The 18,263-nt window shown below is 59.0% G+C and overlaps 2 protein-coding genes across 3 annotated transcripts; one reads left to right on the plus strand and one right to left on the minus strand.

The window, feature by feature from the left end:
• The first annotated feature begins 2,540 nt into the window (after positions 1-2,540).
• Slc17a7 (solute carrier family 17 member 7) lies at positions 2,541-13,566 on the plus strand. Of its 2 annotated transcripts, none has more exons than XM_090322370.1 (12): positions 2,541-2,696; positions 7,038-7,290; positions 8,067-8,185; positions 8,487-8,601; positions 8,681-8,768; positions 8,926-9,012; positions 9,115-9,257; positions 10,068-10,217; positions 10,712-10,844; positions 11,580-11,690; positions 11,810-11,937; positions 12,161-13,566. In XM_090322370.1, the coding sequence occupies exons 1-12, from the start codon at positions 2,635-2,637 to the stop codon at positions 12,452-12,454; spliced, it is 1,683 nt and encodes a 560-aa protein (XP_090178496.1). In that variant the 5' UTR covers positions 2,541-2,634; the 3' UTR covers positions 12,455-13,566. The 2 variants fall into 2 exon arrangements, with proteins under 2 accessions (XP_090178496.1, XP_090178497.1); XM_090322371.1 differs by lacking the exon at positions 2,541-2,696 and adding an exon at positions 6,903-6,921.
• A 291-nt stretch (positions 13,567-13,857) lies between these two features.
• On the minus strand, positions 13,858-16,323 carry Gfy (golgi associated olfactory signaling regulator). Its single transcript, XM_090322384.1, has 3 exons — positions 15,207-16,323; positions 14,696-14,872; positions 13,858-14,077 (listed from the first exon to the last, which is right to left on the minus strand). The coding sequence occupies exons 1-3, from the start codon at positions 16,321-16,323 to the stop codon at positions 13,878-13,880; spliced, it is 1,494 nt and encodes a 497-aa protein (XP_090178510.1). The 3' UTR covers positions 13,858-13,877.
• Positions 16,324-18,263: the final 1,940 nt, after the last annotated feature.

The following is an 18,263-nucleotide window of genomic DNA, read 5'->3' on the forward strand; positions in this document are numbered from 1 at the left end:
GAGAGAAGAGGACAGATATTAGGCTGTGGCTTTAGAGTCTGCTAGAAACCCCTACCTCTGTTGGGGCCTCATGCTCTTCCCAGGGCCCTCTTTCCCTTCCAACCTTCCAGCCTCCTTCTTTCTTTCCCTTTATTTGTTCTTCCCATGGTCCCAGAGCTTCCCAGCTACACCCTCGTCCTGTGTAAACTCTTCTGTGTCCCTCCTGGCCTCAGGACAGGGTCCACATCTCTCTCTTTGGCCTGTATTTATTTTTTTTTCCAGTCCTGGGCTTGGGCTCAGGGCCTGAGCACTGTCCTTGGACTTTCTCAAAGCTAGAGCTCTACCACTTGAGCCACAGCACCACTCCTGGGTTTTTTCCATGTATGTGGTACCGAAGAATCGAACCTGGGTCTTTGTGCATGCTAGGCAAGCACTCTACCAATAGGTCAAACTCCCAGCCCCTGTTTTTATTTTTTGAGTCAGGGTCTCATTTTTGTCCATGCTGACCTGGAACTCACAAATCATCCTGCTTCACTTCCCAAGTAGCTGGGGTTACAGGCATGCGTCCCCCCACCCCAGACCAAAGTTCTCCCTTCCGACACCCACAGATTCCACTCCTGGAATCCCAGTTCCTGTCGACCTTACCAAGCTCTATGGCTCCAAACACCAGGCTCTAGCTTCCTCCTGACTTTGCAAATGTTTCTTCTGTGCGGGATCCGCATCTTACTCCACTTCCCTCCGCTTCTGTGCCTGGGGATTGAACCCGGGGCTTTTTACACACGCTGCTGCTGAGCTAGATTTCCAGCCCTTCTACGGAAAGTTCCCTAGAAAAGCGTTGTAGACTTGCTCCCTTGGTCTGCTCTCGCACAGTGAGAATCGTTTGGTGGCGGGACTGGACTGTGGCTCAGTAGTGGAACAAAGAAGTTAAATCTCAGCTCCTCCACCGCCGCGGCCCCGGGGCCCGGCGAAGCCGCGATCGCCAGGGGGCGCCGCGAGGCCTCGGCCGGGCCCGGACCTCGGGCTCCGTCCGCGGGGCCGGCCTCGGGGACCCAGCCCTCGGCGCCCGCTCCTGGTCCAGCCCAGAGCGTGGGGCTGGGTCCGTTTCCGCCGTCCTCCGTCTCCATGGCGACGGCCGCGGCTTGGCAGCGGCGGCCCGCGTCCCACGCCCTCCTCCCCGCCATCTGCGCCGCCTCCCCGCCTGGCCCCGAGCCGCGGCCGCCGCCTCCGCTCGGCTCGGGACGCGGCCGCCGCAGGGTGGCGCGCGCGGCCCTCCGTCCGGCCGGGGCGCGTGGCGCGCAGCCCACCTTCCCGGGGCGCGGCTCCGGGCGATCCCCGGGCGGGGACTGGGGGCGGGGGCCGCGCGGCTCCGTGAAAATTTAATCCCAAATGCATTTGCGGCCCGACGTGGGGAAGCGGACGGACGGGAACGCAGCAGCCGGGACCCAGCCCAGGCCGGGGTCTGGAGGGACCCAGCCCGGGAGAAGCGCGGGTGGGGAGACCCGAGCCGGGCGGCACCGCCGAAAGCCGGGGTTCCACCCCAGGGGTGGGGCCGGAGCTCGGGGGCGGAGGCAGAACCCCGGGGCGGGGCACTCGCGGCAGGGAGACAGACTTGGGGTGCGGACAGATGTGGGGGGCACCGGTGCCAGAAGACAGGCGCGGAGCTCTGAGGCCTCGTGCATCCAAGAGTCCAGGACACAGTTTAGGGATTGGGGGTGAAATTCCGAAGGCTGAGACGAAGTTGTGCCCCGCGGGGACCGGACCCAAGGCGGGGGAGACATCCCGGGAGCTGGGACACAACTCAGATTCCCGGGGATGGGGGGGACACCGACGGAGGAAGGGAACTAGTTGGGGGGGGTCAAGCGGGTAGTGGGGGACAGGACAGGGGGCTGCGATCTAAAGTGAAGGGAAGTGGGGGGCACTTGGAGAATGGACGGGGAAAGGAGGGGTGGGAATTCAGAAGAGGAGGGAAGTTAAAGGTGAAAACACTGGTTAGGAGAAGGGAGAGGGGACGGAGCAGGTGGCAGTCGGGCCTGAGAAGGAGGAGGAAAAGTTCCTCGAAGGAGAATTGGCGCTGAGGCGGGGTAGGGGCGGGGTCGGGGGTTGGGGCCGAGTTCGGGCGGGAGGTGGAGTTTGGGGGTGGAGGCTCACAAAAGTAGCCGGGATGGGAGCACGAAACGCAGGGGAGGCAAAGGAAGGTAATGGGGGGAGGGATTTGACGAAGCCAAATCGAGGATGGAGAAGGAACTCAGGAAGAAACCAGAGATCTGGGTGGAAGATGGGGGCGAGGGGGGACTTGGGCACGGGACTGAAGTGGGGAGTCCCGAACCCCAGTTGCTCAGGATCCAGAGATGGGGACCTGAAGCAGACGGAGGATGCCAGCCGGGAGGGCGGATCCATGTCGGCAAGGGGCGTGGCCCACGCCGGTTGGGCGGAGCGACGAGGCCCCGCCCCTGCGCTGGGCGTGGCGACGAGGCCCCGCCCCCGGCGCTGAATCCAGTGACAGCCCCCAGGCTGCCCGCACTCGCAGCCGCGTTCCCCCCGAGCGGAGCTGCGGGGCCGGCCGGGCCGGGGCGGACCCCGGGAACCCGGACGCGGCCGCCCGGGCCCGCGAAAGGGGGGGGATCGGCGGGGGGACCGGCGGCAGGGGCAGCCACCATGGAGTTCCGCCAGGAGGAGTTTCGAAAGCTGGCGGGTCGTGCCCTGGGGAGGCTGCACCGGTGAGCAGGGGGGTTCTGGGAGGGGGGTCGCGGACACTCGCTTCTACCTGGGACAGAGGGACAGATGGACGGGCGATAGATGGACACCCTGGCGTGGGGCATATGTGCATGGGTTCCACCCATCTGTCCAGTGTTCTGTCTGGGTCCTCTAACTGTGTGGATCTCCTTGTGATCTAGTCCACCCCATCTCACCCTGGGATCTACTCTTCCTCAGGATTCTCTCTCTGAAGCGATGAGGGGGTGGGGGTCTGTGTCTACATGTGTCTCCCTGTTTCCTTTCTCCGGACCCCTGTACCCCTCCCCATGGGTCTATCTTCTTACCTACCTCTGAGACGTCATCCCCTCTTTTAGTGGGCCTCTGTCCCCTCTCTTCCGCTGGGATCTCGGCCCCCCTCCCTCTGGCTTTCTATCCATTGCTCTTTTCTAGATCTCCATCAGTCCTTCACTCTGAGCCCCCTCCCCCCACCAGCCATCTCTGGACCTCTTCTTTAGATCTCTGTCTCGTTCTTCCCATCTTGGTGTCTTTTTTCAATCTCTCTCTCTCTCCCTCTCTGCTCTCTCTCTCTCTCTCTCTCTCTCTCTCTCTCTCTCTCTCTCTCTCTCTTGCTCGCTGGCTCTCTCTCTCTCTGGGATTTTTTAATCTGCGGCTCAGGCAGATTGGGGCCCACTCATCCTCGTCCTTGAGTGGAGTTAAGCTGGGAGGAAGAAGCCAGAATATCCTGGGTCCTTGGGGGAGAAAAGCGTTACAGGCCAGAAAAAACCAAAACCAAAAACAAAAATTAGCCTCCTGAGTCAGGATAGACTCCCCAAAGGATACCTGCTCGAGTGGCCCATCCCGGACAATGACCCCAGTGACCTGGCTGTCCTCAGGGTAGTGGTGACACTGTAATCCAGCCTCTCACCCCCAACCCCAGCTCTGGCTCCAAGTCAGAGAAATTACTCAGCTGCGGAAAACCTAAAAATATCTGGCCACAATGTAGGGAAGACACGGCCTCATCAGGACCCTGCCTCTGCCCCCATGCCCTCAGACCCTGTGCCTAAAGCCAGGGCCAGGCTTTAACTGATCCTCAATCCTCTAGGCTGTGCAAGTCCTTTTCTGAGTCTAACATTAGTACTTCTCACTGTGGATCATCTCTGGGCTCTAAAGTTACCCCCCCCCCGTAAGATGAGAGACACGAATCAGGCTGGACAGAGGGAGGCAGGATGGTGCAGTATTTGTGTGGTGGGGGGGCGAGGGAGAGCTGAGATAACTTCACCCCCTCTTTTTCCAATTTTCCACCCCTTCCCCACCCTTTTTCTCACCTCCTTTCACGAGTTTCTCAAAATACATCAGTGTGAAGTCAGGAGAGCGAGAGAGAGAGCGAAAGAGAGAGAGAGAGAGAGAGAGAGAGAGAGAGAGAGAGAGAGAGAGAGAGAGAGAGAGAGAGAGAGAGAGAGAGGGGGGAGGGGGGAGGGAGAGGGAGAGAGAGACTGGTGGAGGGGGGCAGGAGGAGGGATGCGTTCTCATATCCCTTCCCCCAGTTGCTGCTTCTTGATTTCACATGTGGGTCTGGATTTTTCTTCATCTGTGTTCACCTGGCTCTAGTTTTCCTCGTTTGAGCTTCCTCTTGGGGTCCCGCAGAGTCAGCTTCCCAAACCTGGGGTTCCCATGGATGGCTGGAGGGAAATGGGGAAGTTTCTTGTATTGTTCCTAACACAACATATTTAATGCCACCCACAAAGCAGTGTGAGCATCAGTGGCCGAGGCTCACACCCAGCATTTGAAGTTCAGTTTCTCTCCCTCCCAAGCCTGGGACAGCGGCTGCAGGTTCTCCTCAAGACGACTATGGTGGGTGAAGGTCTTGCTTGGACCAGGAGACAGATGGCAACCTAGGCAACCTGGGACAAGGACATGGACACAAGGGAGTGATGGAGAGATGGGCGCATTGCCTCCTGTGTGAGAGCCTGTCCCTGTCTGGGACCAGGGAGGGCCAGGCCTTTTGCTGTTCTTCTGCATGACCTTGGAGAGGTTACATCTGTTTTTGGAGTCTCAGTTTCCTTCCTGTACAATGGGAAGCTAAACAGAAGACCAAAAGGCATTTGGAGCCCGAGATGTGGAGAATGAATGGGGATTCAGAGACAAGGCAATGGAAATTCACCTTTTGGGTTAAATGTTCCCTAAATGTTGGCTTTTCCTCACCACCTGGCTCCCCAGGCTTGAGTTAGGGGTCATTCAGGAAAGGGGAATCCCTATGTCTTTTCTTGTGGCAGCAGCTCCATTGTTTTTTTAAATTTGTGTGTACGGGAGAGGTGGTATTAGCTTGAACTCAGAGCCTCGGCACTGTTCCTTAGCTTTTTCACTTAAGTCTGGTATTTTACCACTTGAATCGCAGTTCCACATCTGACTTTTTAGTGACTTATTGGAGATGAGAGTCTCATGGACTTTCCTGTCCAGGCTGGTTTTGAGCTATCATCTTCAGATCTCAGCCTTCTGATTAGCTAGGATTACAGATGTAAGTCACCTGTCCTGGTGGTTTTTTTAAAATATATTTATTTATTTATTTGGTGTGTGTGTTTTCCCCTAAAATGACTGCGATCACTTTCAGTGCCCCACCACCCAGTGTCTTACCTTCCTACTCATGCGCCCATCGTATAGATGTGAAATATTGAGACCCCATTAAAAAAAACTTGCTTGGAAAGACTTGACATCTAATGTAAACATCAAATATCAAATTTCAGGAGGCGCAGGCACATCTTGAGTTTTAGGATCAAATATCAAGGATGGCAACATGGGTCACAGCTGATTTCGTTGGCTGACGGTGGCAGGGATGTGGGCAAGCCGAAAAGACATCCCTGCCATCCTCTACTATATATTCTGGGCACTTAAATTCCTCTCTCTGTTTCCTGTCTGAGTCTTCTTTAATCCCCCCCTCCAGCTCTATCTATCCCCCCCATTTCTTACCTGCCCCTCCCTACCTCCTTAAGTTCTGGGATAGGGTGGGGTTGCTGTGTTCTCTCTTGTCTCTTCCACCTCCCTCCCCCTAGACCGTCTGGCTGTTCTTTCCTCCCCCGTTCTAGTCTCCCTCGCCTCCATCTGTTCTAGCCCCTTCCTGGGATCCAGCCCGATCCCCTAGCTGCCTACCCGCCTCACAGAGGGGCCATACCTCACACATCACACCCCCCACCCACCTCTCCTGTCTCCCAGCCCCTCCATCTTTCACTCTGTACCTCTGTCCTTTCCTACCTCTCTTTATGTCTCAGTCTCTCCCTCCGAATCTCTGTCCTCTTGGAGTCTCGATCTGTGTCCTTCCCCCCCCCATGTCCTCCTCCCCTCTGAGTCTCTGTTTCTGTCTCTGTAAGGGTCTCAGTCTCTGCCTGCCTCTTCTCTGATCTCTGACTTCTTTCCTCCTGTCTGGATCTTTCTCTGTCCTTCTGTGTCTCTGTCTTTCTCTGAATCTCTCATCTCTGTCACTGTCCTTTAGGGTCTTTTCCATACGCCTCTCTCCCTCAAGTGTCTCCTTGGCTTTGACACGGCCCCCCAAGTGCCCTATTCATCATCACAGACTGATTCCTGGATCCAGAACGGGCGGGGGCGAGAACCACACTGGGGAATGAGCCAATCTCCCTACCAGGGCCATCTGTCCCCTGCCAGGACACCAGCCACCACTCCCCCTGCCTGTCCCCTAGGCTGACAGCCTGAACTCCAGATTCCCCGGAGACTACTGGACTGGGTTGTGGGGTTCAGGAGGGAGCTGGTGGAGTCTCCCCACCCCCTCATTGCTGGGAATGGGCTTCTGGCAGAGTCAGCGGATGCCAGTCTCACACCTGGAGCCTGGAAGCAGGGAAGGGCACGCCGAGAAGAGGGGGGAGGGGTTGTATATATAGCAGAGGTCCCTGGGAGGCATCTGTTCTTTTGACACCTTTGCTGAGATTTCTGCTTAGCGCCTTTGGCTTCCTCAAATAGACCGGTATCCGGGGAAGGGGGCTGGGAAGAGCTTTTGAGCCTTGAGGAGGGGTTGGGGATACAGGCTCTTAGATTCCTAAAGGTAGTGTGGGGCCTGGAACTCCTGAGTTAGGAGAGATGGGAGGTCGTCTGAGAGAGAAGGTGACTGAAGACTTTGGCATCTGAGTCTAAGGAGAGGGCTGGAAGCCTGAATTCTTGATTTCAGAGAGGTACACAGGGGGTTCAAATCTGCATTCTAAGGGAAGAAAGACAGAGGCCTGGACCCCTGGGACAGGACGGTAGGTAAACTTCCAATTCTGGGTGTTAAAAGGCACGTTTTGCCCCGAACTCCTGTGTACGGGAGGGAAAGGGCCTGGGGGCCCTGGACTAATGGGTCTGTGCCTCTTGCGGCCCCTCAGCCTTCTGGAGAAGCGACAGGAAGGAGCGGAGACCTTGGAGCTGAGTGCCGAGGGGCGCCCAGTGACCGCGCAGACCCGCGACCCGCCCGTGGTCGACTGCACCTGTTTCGGCCTCCCTCGCCGCTACATTATCGCCATCATGAGCGGCCTGGGCTTCTGCATCAGCTTTGGCATCCGCTGCAACCTAGGCGTGGCCATTGTCTCCATGGTCAACAACAGCACGACCCACCGCGGCGGCCACGTGGTGGTGCAGGTAGTTCAGGGCGGAGCCGGGGCTCGGGGCCTCCAGCGAGGCAAGGCCACGCCCCAACCACGCCCCGCCCCACCGCCCAGACCATGCCTCCTAACAACGCCCCGCCCCACACCACCGCCCAGGCCACGCCTCCCAACGACTCCCCTCCCAGTACCACAGCTCAGGCCACGCCTCCCAACGACGCCCCGCCCCTCACCATCACCCAGGCCACGCCCTTCAAAGAACCCACCGCCAGGTAGCCACGCCCACTGGGATAGCCCGCTCAGCTCTGACCTCACCTCGGGGCTCCCCTTAAGCCCCGCCCTAGGCGAAACGAAGCCCCGCCCCCGTATCGGGTTACAGCCGGCGAACTTCAGGTCCTCGGCGAACTTCAGGTCCTCGGCGCCCTTAACTGTGCTGCCTTTTCGACCTATTAGCTCCTTTTGCTCCTGTTCCCCCGGGGTCCCGTCTAGCTGACTTAACCCCCATCTTAAATTCCTCACTGGATTTGGATTGCTGGCTTTTCTGAAGCTCAGTGACTAAATCTAAGGCCCCTGGCCCATTCAGGAATTCCGCTTTTTTTTGTTTGGCCTGTGGGGGCCACGCACCCTAGGGCGGGTCACGGGGGGCAGCAATGGCGCTGCGTGGACTGTGCCAGAGGGATGGCGTGGGCTCTGGTTGACCGGCGGGAGGGGCTCGCTGTTGCTGATTGGCCAAGGGGCTAAGTGTGTGGGTGCTGATTGGTGGAGGGCAGAGTCGCGGTCCCCGGCTAGTTTGACCTGCCTTTTGGCCCGCAGAAAGCCCAGTTCAACTGGGATCCAGAGACTGTCGGCCTCATACACGGCTCCTTTTTCTGGGGCTACATTGTCACTCAGATTCCTGGAGGATTTATCTGCCAGAAATTCGCAGCCAACAGGTGAGGGGGTGAGGTCTCGAGGTGGGCGGACGCCGCAGCGGGGTAGGCGGAGCTAGAGCGCGCGGCCTTGAATTCGGGGAGGTGGGAGGAGCCTCGACTTAAGGGAGGCTTGTGGTTGCGAGGGTGGGTGTGGGGTTAGGGGGATGCAAGGCCACCAGCTGGACCCCTCGCGCGCATGTGTGGTGCTGTGTTTGATTGAGGAGAGTTAGTGTGTGTTTCCCAAGCTGGTCTTGAACTCTTGCCTCATACACCATGGCACTTGGCTGTAGCCGCTTCCTTTTTCTCTGCCCTCTCTCGTTAGGGTTTTCGGCTTTGCCATCGTGGCTACCTCCACGCTAAACATGCTGATTCCTTCTGCCGCCCGGGTCCATTATGGCTGCGTAATCTTCGTGCGGATCCTGCAGGGACTGGTGGAGGTAAAAATGCAGTCTTGCGCAGCCCCATCACCTCTCCGATCTCACTGGGTCTCCTTGACCTTGGCGCTCTCCACCCTAGGGAGTCACATACCCTGCCTGCCACGGGATCTGGAGCAAATGGGCCCCGCCCTTGGAAAGGAGTCGCTTAGCGACCACTGCCTTTTGCGGTGAGTGAGAGGAAGGGGACTGGAGACCCAGTTCCGACAGCGGAGGAAGGGGCTGTGGCCTGAACTCCCTCGCCACAGAAAGGGAAAGAATGGAGGGGGTCCATGATCCGAGACGCAAGGGCCTTGATCTGTTCTTTACCCTGTGTCCTTCCCTCAGGTTCCTATGCCGGGGCGGTGGTCGCGATGCCCCTGGCTGGGGTCCTGGTGCAGTATTCCGGATGGAGCTCTGTTTTCTACGTCTACGGTGAGGGCCCCAGGGGCCGGCTACCGGGCGGCGCCGGGACCAAGCGAGGCCCATCGTCCCCTGTTCTCACCAGGCTCCTCCCTTCCTCCTGATCGCCCATAGGCAGCTTCGGGATCTTCTGGTATCTGTTCTGGCTGCTCGTCTCCTACGAGTCCCCAGCCCTGCACCCCAGCATCTCGGAAGAGGAGCGCAAGTACATTGAGGACGCCATCGGGGAGAGCGCGAAACTCATGAACCCCGTCACGGTCTGGCCCCATGCGTGGGGCGAGGGGGCAGGGAGAGACGTGGGGGGTCCACGGTGGTCTGCCTGGGAGGAGACTGGATCCCAGCAGCCGGCTGTGCAGAGTGGGCGACTGGATTAGCAGGAGTCAGTGGCCGGTGAGGGAGGGACTAGAATCACAGACAGAACCTGGCTAAAGTAGCAAAGGCTGGACGAGAATGTGGGAATATTGCTACATTTGGGAGATGTGACTGAATAGAAAGATGTCTGGGCCCACTTTTCTTCCCTCTTTTTTCTCTCCCTCCCTCTCCCTGGCCCCGTGCTGGTACTAAAGTTTGAACTCTGGGCCTGGGCTGTCCTTGGAGTTGTACTTTCAAAGCCGGCACTCTACCGCTTGAGTCACACCTACACTTTTGGCTTTTTGCTGGTTCATTCGAGAGAAAAAAGTCTCATCGACTTTCCTGCCCAGGCTGACTTGGAATCGGGATACTGGATCTCAGATACCTGAGTGGCTAGGATAACAGCCCTGACCTCCAGCGCCCCGCACGGCCTCACCTTTTATGGGCTCTACACAGTCATCTGGGGCCTGAGCGCTGGGCCCTTGGGGCTGCTGGGGGGGGGGGAGGCCCTGGGCTCGGCCAGGACTTCGGCCTTTATCCCCCATGTGGAGTCTAAGATCCCTGCGTCTCCACGGGGGACAGAGTGTGGCCGGCACTTGTAGGGCCCTGGGGCTGCAATGAGTTCCGGTACGCTGCGATGGGATCCCGGCAGGAATGGGAAGCAGCTCGCCCCGGTCCGCGCCTCAGCGGCCTCTCTCCTCTCTCCCTCCACCCAGAAATTCAACACTCCCTGGCGGCGTTTCTTCACGTCCATGCCAGTCTACGCCATCATCGTGGCCAATTTCTGCCGCAGCTGGACGTTCTACCTGCTCCTCATCTCCCAGCCCGCCTACTTCGAAGAAGTGTTTGGCTTTGAGATCAGCAAGGTGAAGCCCTGGGGGGCGGGACGAGGCGGACGAGGTGGGGCCGGGAGGCGGAGCGGAGCAGGGCCGCGGGGCGTGGCCGGGTCGCAGGGGGTGGGGCCACGGGGCGGGGCCACCGGGCGAGGCGGGGCCTCGGGGCGGGGCGGGACCCCAGGGTGGGGCGAGGCAGGGCCGTGGGGCGTGGCCGGGCCATGCCGCAGTGTGGGGCAGGGCGGGGCCGCGGGGCGGGGCCGCGGGGCGGGGTGGGACCGCAGGGTGGGGCGGGGCGGGGCCGGGCAGCGGAGCGAAGCGGGCCGTGGGGCGTGTCCGGGCCATGCCCGGGCCGCAGGGAGGGGCGGGGCGGGGCCTCGGGACGGGGCGGGACCGCAAGGTGGGTCGAGGCGGGGCCGCGGAGTGGGCCCCCAGCGGAGGAGAGGCGGATTCTTTTTGCGTGCCAGGCTGCTGGTTGGCCGCTCCCGCCCCCTCCCGCATCACCTCGGCACTCCCCGCTCTCGCAGGTGGGTTTGGTGTCGGCACTGCCCCACCTGGTCATGACCATCATCGTCCCCATCGGCGGGCAGATCGCAGACTTCCTGCGGAGTCGCCGCATCATGTCCACCACCAACGTGCGCAAGCTGATGAACTGCGGGGGTGAGTGGGGCCGCTGGGCGGGGCTGGAGCGCCAGGGGGCGGGGAGTGGTCGGAGGGCGGAGCAAAGGGCGGGGCTAACAGGACCAGCGGGCTGAGGACCCACTTGTGAAGAACCGATTTGCGAAGGGTAGGCGGAGAGTCACCTGGCGGGATCCCAGGGTGAATGGACCCGCTAGTGAGTTCGAGGCGGACCCAGACTGACCCTGGAGGGACGTAGCCTGAAGTGGGCGTGGCCCACTTCCCCGGTCTGCCCGACCTCCAGGGTCTGAGTGAACAGGCGAGGTCAACCAAAGGGCGTGGTCTGGGTCCTACGTGGGCGTGGCCTGGCCTTGAGTGGGCGTTACCTAGTTTAGAAAGGCACGGCTTGGCCTGGGGCGTGGCTTGGCTTGACCCTATGGGCAAGTCTGGCTTAAAGGGCGTGGCTTGGCTGGGGGGCGTGGCTTGGGGACGGGGTCTGTGCAGGGCAGGACGACCACTAGAGCTGGAAGGGAACTGAGGGGGGCGCCCGAGAGGCGGGGTGTGAAAGTGCATAGACAGGGCCTGGCTCCTGTGTCTGGGGCGTGGGTTAGTCAGGGCCATATGGGCTCGGCGTGGGCACGGGTGGGGGGCGAGGGCTGGGCCTGGCGTGGAGGGCGGAGTACCCGGATGGACGGGGGCGGCAGCAGGCCCGGAGCGGTGGGGTGGGGCAGCCTGCGCCCGCCCTGGCCCACCGCCTAGGAGGCTCGGCTCTTGCAGGCTTTGGCATGGAAGCCACCCTGCTGCTGGTGGTCGGGTACTCACACTCCAAGGGTGTGGCCATCTCCTTCCTGGTTCTGGCCGTGGGCTTCAGCGGCTTCGCCATCTCGGGTGAGACCTGCAGACCCACAGCTCGGGGGACGCCCGGTTCAGAGATGGCGTGGAGGGGGGAGGCAAAGCCCCAGCGGGAGCCATGGGCGTGGGCGCCCCCTGAGCTGCGTCTCCCGCAGGGTTCAACGTGAACCACCTGGACATCGCGCCGCGCTACGCCAGCATCCTCATGGGCATCTCCAACGGTGTGGGCACCTTGTCCGGCATGGTCTGCCCCATCATCGTGGGTGCCATGACTAAGCACAAGGTCAGGAGCCCCCGCGGGCCTCCACCCCCAATCCTCCTGTCTCGGCCTCCCGGAGGCTGGTATCCCAGGTGTGCGCCTCGGTGGCTGGTGTGTCACCTGCCCTGGGCCTCTTCCCGGGCCTTGTCTGGTTTCCCCTCCCCAGCCACAGCACTTCTTTCTCTGGGCCACCCTTATTCATGTTCATCTCCCCCATCATATTTGACCTCTTATCGTCTCCTTTCAGACTCGGGAGGAATGGCAGTACGTGTTCCTCATTGCCTCCCTGGTGCATTATGGGGGCGTCATCTTCTATGGGGTCTTTGCTTCCGGAGAGAAGCAGCCATGGGCAGAGCCGGAGGAGATGAGTGAAGAGAAATGTGGCTTCGTTGGTCACGACCAACTGGCTGCCAGTGACGAAAGCGACATGGAAGATGACGTTGAGCCCCCGGGGGCACCGCCTGCTCCCCCTCCTTCCTATGGGGCCACACACAGCACAGTTCACCCCCCAAGGCCCCCACCCCCTGTCCGGAACTACTGACCAGGTGCCTCCCACTGAATGGCAGTTTCCAGGACCTTCACTCCACACATCTCAGGCCTGAATGGTGGTGTCAAGGAACCCCACTGCTCTGTCCAGCTTCAGGCCCAGTTCCCAGTGCAGTCAAATCCTCAGATCTTCTTCCCTTCCCCTCTGCCTCTCAGGGGTGGTGAAGCTGCAGACGGGCAGTTTCAAGGATACCTGTGTTCCCCTAAGGTTACTCTTCTTCACTTATTCTGCCTCAGTGGTTCCAAATGTCTCCTTTCAGGGCTTTATTTGAATGGACACTTCAACCTCTTACTCTTTGTGAGGCACCTCCCCTTTTCCTTGCCCCCCTCCCCCCCAGTGATATTTCAGGCTAATCCTTGAAATGACTCAACTGCCCTCTCTCAGAAAAAGAAAAAAAAATCAAGGTCTGATCTAGAAGTTCCAAATCTCACCTATCCACTCTGCATTTCCTAGGTTGGTTTAATCAAACCCCCACCTGCCATTCCCAGGATTTGATTCTCACCAGCGTTTCTGAGGGGAAATGGCAGTTTCAAGTCTATCCACTCCTTCCCCCCCTTCTTACCAGCAGATGCTGCTGAAAAACCAAATCCCCCAACCTCCTCCTTAGCTTAGCACAATGTCTAGGGAAGCAACCAAAATGGCAGTTCTGGCAGTATGCCTCTCTCCGCCCCATGCACTTTTTCTGACAACTTTCAGGTCTAAATAGTAGCTGCTCGAGTGGATTAATTCAACGATTTGAAGCCACCATTATTGAATTTCCCCTTGGTGGTTTCAAGACCCCTCCCCTCTCTCCCCAAATCCTTGCACTTTACCTGGGTGGTTTCAGACGACCCACAATTTCTCAGTGGCCATTTGTTGTGTCCCTCAGGGGTTAAATGACTCAAAATCTGGGACCCGTCCCTTCTCAGACACCCCTCTTTCTCTCTAGAATTTGGGAGAATATACATAGGAGAAATCACAGAATCCCCAGAAGGAAATGGGATCAGGAAAGAGGGGTGTTTTCCCTGGGGCAGGGTTGTGTCTTGGTGTTCCTGTCTCTGTGATTGTAAATCGATTGTAAATCGTGCCCTGCCCCCCTCCCAATAAAATGCTTTGGTGTACACTCAGATGTCATTGGCTGTAGGGCCAATGACTCCTCCTCCCTCAGACCCAGGGGTCCAGGCCCCAGCTGGCCTCTCTCCTCCCAGGGGACTGCTGCAGGACTCTGGCCAAACATGTCTAGCCCTTGGGATATAGGATTTATTGGCCTGGGGCCGTGTTCTCCAGTCAGAGCAGAAGCATCTCTGTGACGTGGACCCTCTCTGGGAGAAGTCCCCTAAGGAGCAAAGCATGCGGGGTGGGAGCGGGGGAGGGGGACAGGACGCCTGGGTGCTCCCACGCTCTGGGAACGTCCCCGGTCCCGCGGGTCAGCAGCGGCTCACACGAAGTTGTTAGGCAGAGTGGCGGGGGACAAGGCCTCCAAGGGCTGGGGTCGTCCCCCGCGGGGTGGCGGGGGCAGCTTGGGCGGCAGCGGGGGAGTGGACGGTGGCTGCTTGGTGGCGATGTGCGAAGGGATCCAAGCGTCGGGGGCATAAAAGTAGAGGTCGTAGGGGTCCTTCGGGGCGTCTAAATGCAGGACTGTGGGGAGAGGGGGCGTGGTCAGGGCCAGGCGGACAGGAGGCCCCGCCCCTCTGCCCAGCCGCTAGCCAATGAGAAGGCTGGAAGGAGGAGTCATCTTCTCAACGGATTTGCTAAGCAAATAGGCGAGGCCTTGAATAAACAAAGAGGCGGGGCTTTGGCGCGAGGGGTGGGAGTTACAGGGGCCTGCAGCTGGGGCGGGACCCGCCTGCGGGGAAGGGGCGGGGCTTGGAGGGGAGGGGCGGGACTCGCAGGTGCTGGGCGGGGCCTGCAGGGGAGGGGCGGGGCCGGCAGGGGAAAGGAGGGACTCGCAGGTGCTGGGCGGGGCCTGCAGGGGAGAGGAGGGTCTCGCAGGTGCTGGGCGGGGCCTGCAGGGGAGGGGCGGAGCTCGGAGCCGCCGCTCCCCTGCCGTGGAAGGGACCCGTGGGTGCGGGTCTGCGGCAGTTTCTAACGGTGGATCTAGGCGGGATAATGAGGGGGTGGAGGTGGCCGTGGCGGGATCAGGGCTTTTAATGACCTAGGTTGGGGGCCGCGTACATTTGGGAGGTCGCCCGAGGTGACAGCGGGTACGCGGGGGGGGGGGGGGGGGAGGGAGGCGGGAGGACTAGGGACACTCACCGGGCTCATCCCCGCTGTCCCGGAGCCGGTGGTGTGAGAAGGGCCGGGGCCGGGCCGCCCGGCGGTAGAGACACCAGAGCAGCAGGACGACGCCGATCAGCAGCCCGGTCCCCGCGAAGAACAGGCACAAAGCCCCGCCACCGCCTCCACCGCGTGGCCGCCCCACCAGAGCCACGCCTGCAGGGGACAGCGCCTGAGCTCCGACCCCTCCTCCTCACCCCGCCTCCTCCTCACCCCGCCTCCTCCTCACCCCAGCCTCCTCCTCACCCCAGACTCCTCCTCACACCCCAGACTCCTCCTCACCCCCGCCTCCTCCTCACCCCAGGTCTCCTCCTCACCCCAGCCTCCTCCTCACCCCAGACTCCTCCTCACACCCGGCCTCCTCCCTTAGACCCCAACCTTCTCCCTCACACCTCAATCTCCTCTCGAACTTCAACCTCCTCCCCCAGACCCAGTCCTCCTCCCTCAGACCTCAGCTTCCCCTCTCAGGGCTGCCAAGCCCAGCCCTTACCTGTCTCCTTCACTCGCTCCACCACAATGATGGTGTTGACTCCCTCACCCCGGCCTCTTCGCTCTGGGGCGGGGGGAGTGGCCGGGGTCAGCTGACTGGGGGGCCCTGGAGGAGCTGGGGGCCCTGCAATGCGGGCAGAGGGGGGAGGGGTGTCCAGTCCCTTAGGGGGTGAGTTTGGAGAGACCTCTCCTGGAGATTCTGAGGTGGGTAATTTAGGGACATCGGGCTGGGTGGCTGCAAGGCCTTCTGGGTCACTCGTAGCAGTGGTCTTCTCCATCAAGGCGGCAGGTGTTTTTGGGTAAAGGCTTGTTGAGGTTCCAATATCTGAGGCTGTGGGAGTCTCAGTGGCACCCTGATAGTGGGATGTGGGGAGTGCTGTTTGGGGAATCTCAGTGCGTCTGGGGGTGTGGGTGACATGAGGGTCAGGGGGGCCACTTTCAGTTGGATCAGGATGGGTGGTCGTGGGTAGTTCAGAGTGTGGGGTCCCGGTGGCGACAGGGTCATGGGTTTCTAGAGATTGGAGGTTTAAGGAATTGGTGGGAGCAAGACTTGGGGTACCAGGAATTTTCGCAGGTGTAGTTTCTGGGGCAGTAAGTGTGTAACTTACTTGGTGTGTGGTTTGCATAGGGTCAAAAACTTCTGGGTGTGAGATTTTGGAGGAATTAGTTTGGGGGGCCTCAGGGGTATGAAGTGGGGATGAAGTTTCAGTCAGGTTAGTTTTTGAGGGCTCAGGAGGTTCTGGATGTGTTGCTTTGGCAGGATTAGTTTTGGGGATGTCTAGGGATTCTGCTATAGACGTTGTGAGTGGGGTCACAGGAGACTTTGAGTGTGGGGTCTCTCGGAGGTCAGGACCGGGGGCTTCACTGGACTCGAGGGCAGAGTGCTCAGGGGAGACGGTGGCAGCTATCTTGGAGGGCTCAGGATAAAGGGTCACAGGGAACTCTAGATTGGGCTGCTCTCTAGTGGAATTTTCAGAAGCCTCAGGGAAGGGCTCAAGGGAATGAGCTATGTCCTGGACATCAGAGACCGCGGGAGGAGAGGCTGTCGGGGCAGCCTTGCAACGCAGCCGGGCCGTGAGGAAGATGAGGATGAAGAGGATGGGGTTGAGGGATTTCATAGTTCCGAGAGATGCTTTATCTGTTGGGGAGCAGGTAGGAAAATGTTAAAGGCAATTTCTTTCCTTCTGAGATCATCCACCCCGAGGCTCCACCCACTTCGCAAGAGGCCACACCCACTCGCCGAGGCCACACCCACTAGGTCCCAAGTGGACCTGAGCTTAGCCCAGATTGGCCCCAGGGAAAGAAGTGGAGCCCAGTGGAAACTCCCCAGGGCTGTGGGGCTGTAGCCCCTGTAGCTAGGGGAGACGGAGCTGCAGATTCCTGGGAGTTGTAGTTATATTCTCCTTATCTGTTTCCTAGAGGGGTCACAGAAAAATTGGGGAATTGTGACACCTCTTCAGGGCTCCACCTATCATAGACTTCAACATTGGGGAACGTCAGACCTCTGAGGAGATCAGAGATCATCTTCCTCTCTCAAGAGTTGTTTACATAAGCTGAATGTTTGTAATCCCAGCTATTCTGGAGGCTGAGGTCTGAGGAGGAGGGTTCAAAGCCAGCTCCCGCAGGAAAGTCTCCAATGCACTACCAGAAAACCAGAAGTGGAGCTGTGGTTCAAAGTGGTAGAGCACTAGCCTTGAGCAAAAGAGTTCAGGACAGCCCCCAGGCCCTAAATTCAAGCTCAGCAACAAACAAACAGTTATTTATGCTAGAGGAGACTTGGAAGATCTGGGGACAGGAATCGAGGATCTGAGGGAAGAAGACTCTTGGCTCTTAGGCACAGGGTATTTTGGGGAGCAGAGACTCCTGAGTTCCACCAAGTGTGGGAACTTGGTGGGAGTGGGTCTAAACCCTGGTTCTTGACTTCTTTTATGCACCTTGACTTTTAATTATTTTTTGTTTGTTGAGATAAATAAATACTGTGGAACATGCAACCTCCTGTTTTAGTTTCCAGAGTGCTGGGATTACAGGTGTGATCGACCACCCCCAGCTGAGGATATCTAGTCTTGGGGAGGGGGGCGTGCTGTCTTATAGGGAGGAAAAGAGCTGAGGATCTTGAACTCTTGGGCTAGAAGTTTGTAATCCTGAGCCCTTAGGGGTCTAGACAGCTTGGTGGAGCTGAGGGGGGCGGGAGGGCAGGGGGGGGGAGCTGAGCTCTGGGCAGGATCTTCAGGTCCCTGTTTACTAAGGAGATTGAGCTAGGATCCCAGCACCTGGACAGACATGTTAGTCTGCCCTCAGATGGAGGTAGAGGTTAGGCAGGGTCTCTTGGGGTCCTGGGGTCTCTTACCTGCTCAGTGGTGTCCAAGATAAGAGCAGGTGAATCCAGCTGGAGGCAGAGACAGGTGAATGAAGAATGGTTCTGGGAGGGGCAGGAATTAGGGTCCCATAGGCGCACAGGTGACGCACCTGATGCCCTCTCCAAGGATTCTGGGAACCTAGCAACAGCTTAGCTTCTTAGGGAGAGAGAAAAAGGACTTTGTCTCTAGTGGAGAAGGGAATTAGGAATTGGATGTTGTTGGGAGAGATGTCACACACAAGCAAACTCTCTTCCTTTAGAAGAGAAGTCTCTGCTGGGTACAGCGATGCATGCCTATAATCCCAGGACAAGAGGATCTTCATTTTGAAACCAGCGTGGACTACGTAGTGAGACTCTCTTAAAAAAAAAAAAGGCAGCCATGCACTGGTGGCTCATGCCTGTAATCCTAGCTACTCAGGAGGCTGAGATCTGAGGATCAGATCAGCTGGGGCACAAAAAATCCGTGAGACTCTGATCTCCAATGAACCACCAGAAAACCAGAAGTGGTGCTGTGGCTCAAGTGGTAGAGCGCTAGCCTTGAGCTGAAGAGCTCAGGGACAGCGCCCAGGCCCAGAGTTCAAGCCCCACAATGGACCGAGAAAAAAGGAACAAGAAAAAAAGGTAAAGGAATAAGGAATATAAAGAGATGAAAAGAAATACAAGGATTAAGAGTTCTGCTGCCTCTCTACCCTCTTTTGCCCC

The sequence above is a fragment of the Megascapheus bottae genome, chromosome 31 (assembly GCF_031878675.1).
Source record: "Megascapheus bottae isolate mThoBot1 chromosome 31, mThoBot2.hap1, whole genome shotgun sequence".
NCBI classification, from domain to species: Eukaryota; Metazoa; Chordata; class Mammalia; order Rodentia; family Geomyidae; genus Megascapheus; species Megascapheus bottae.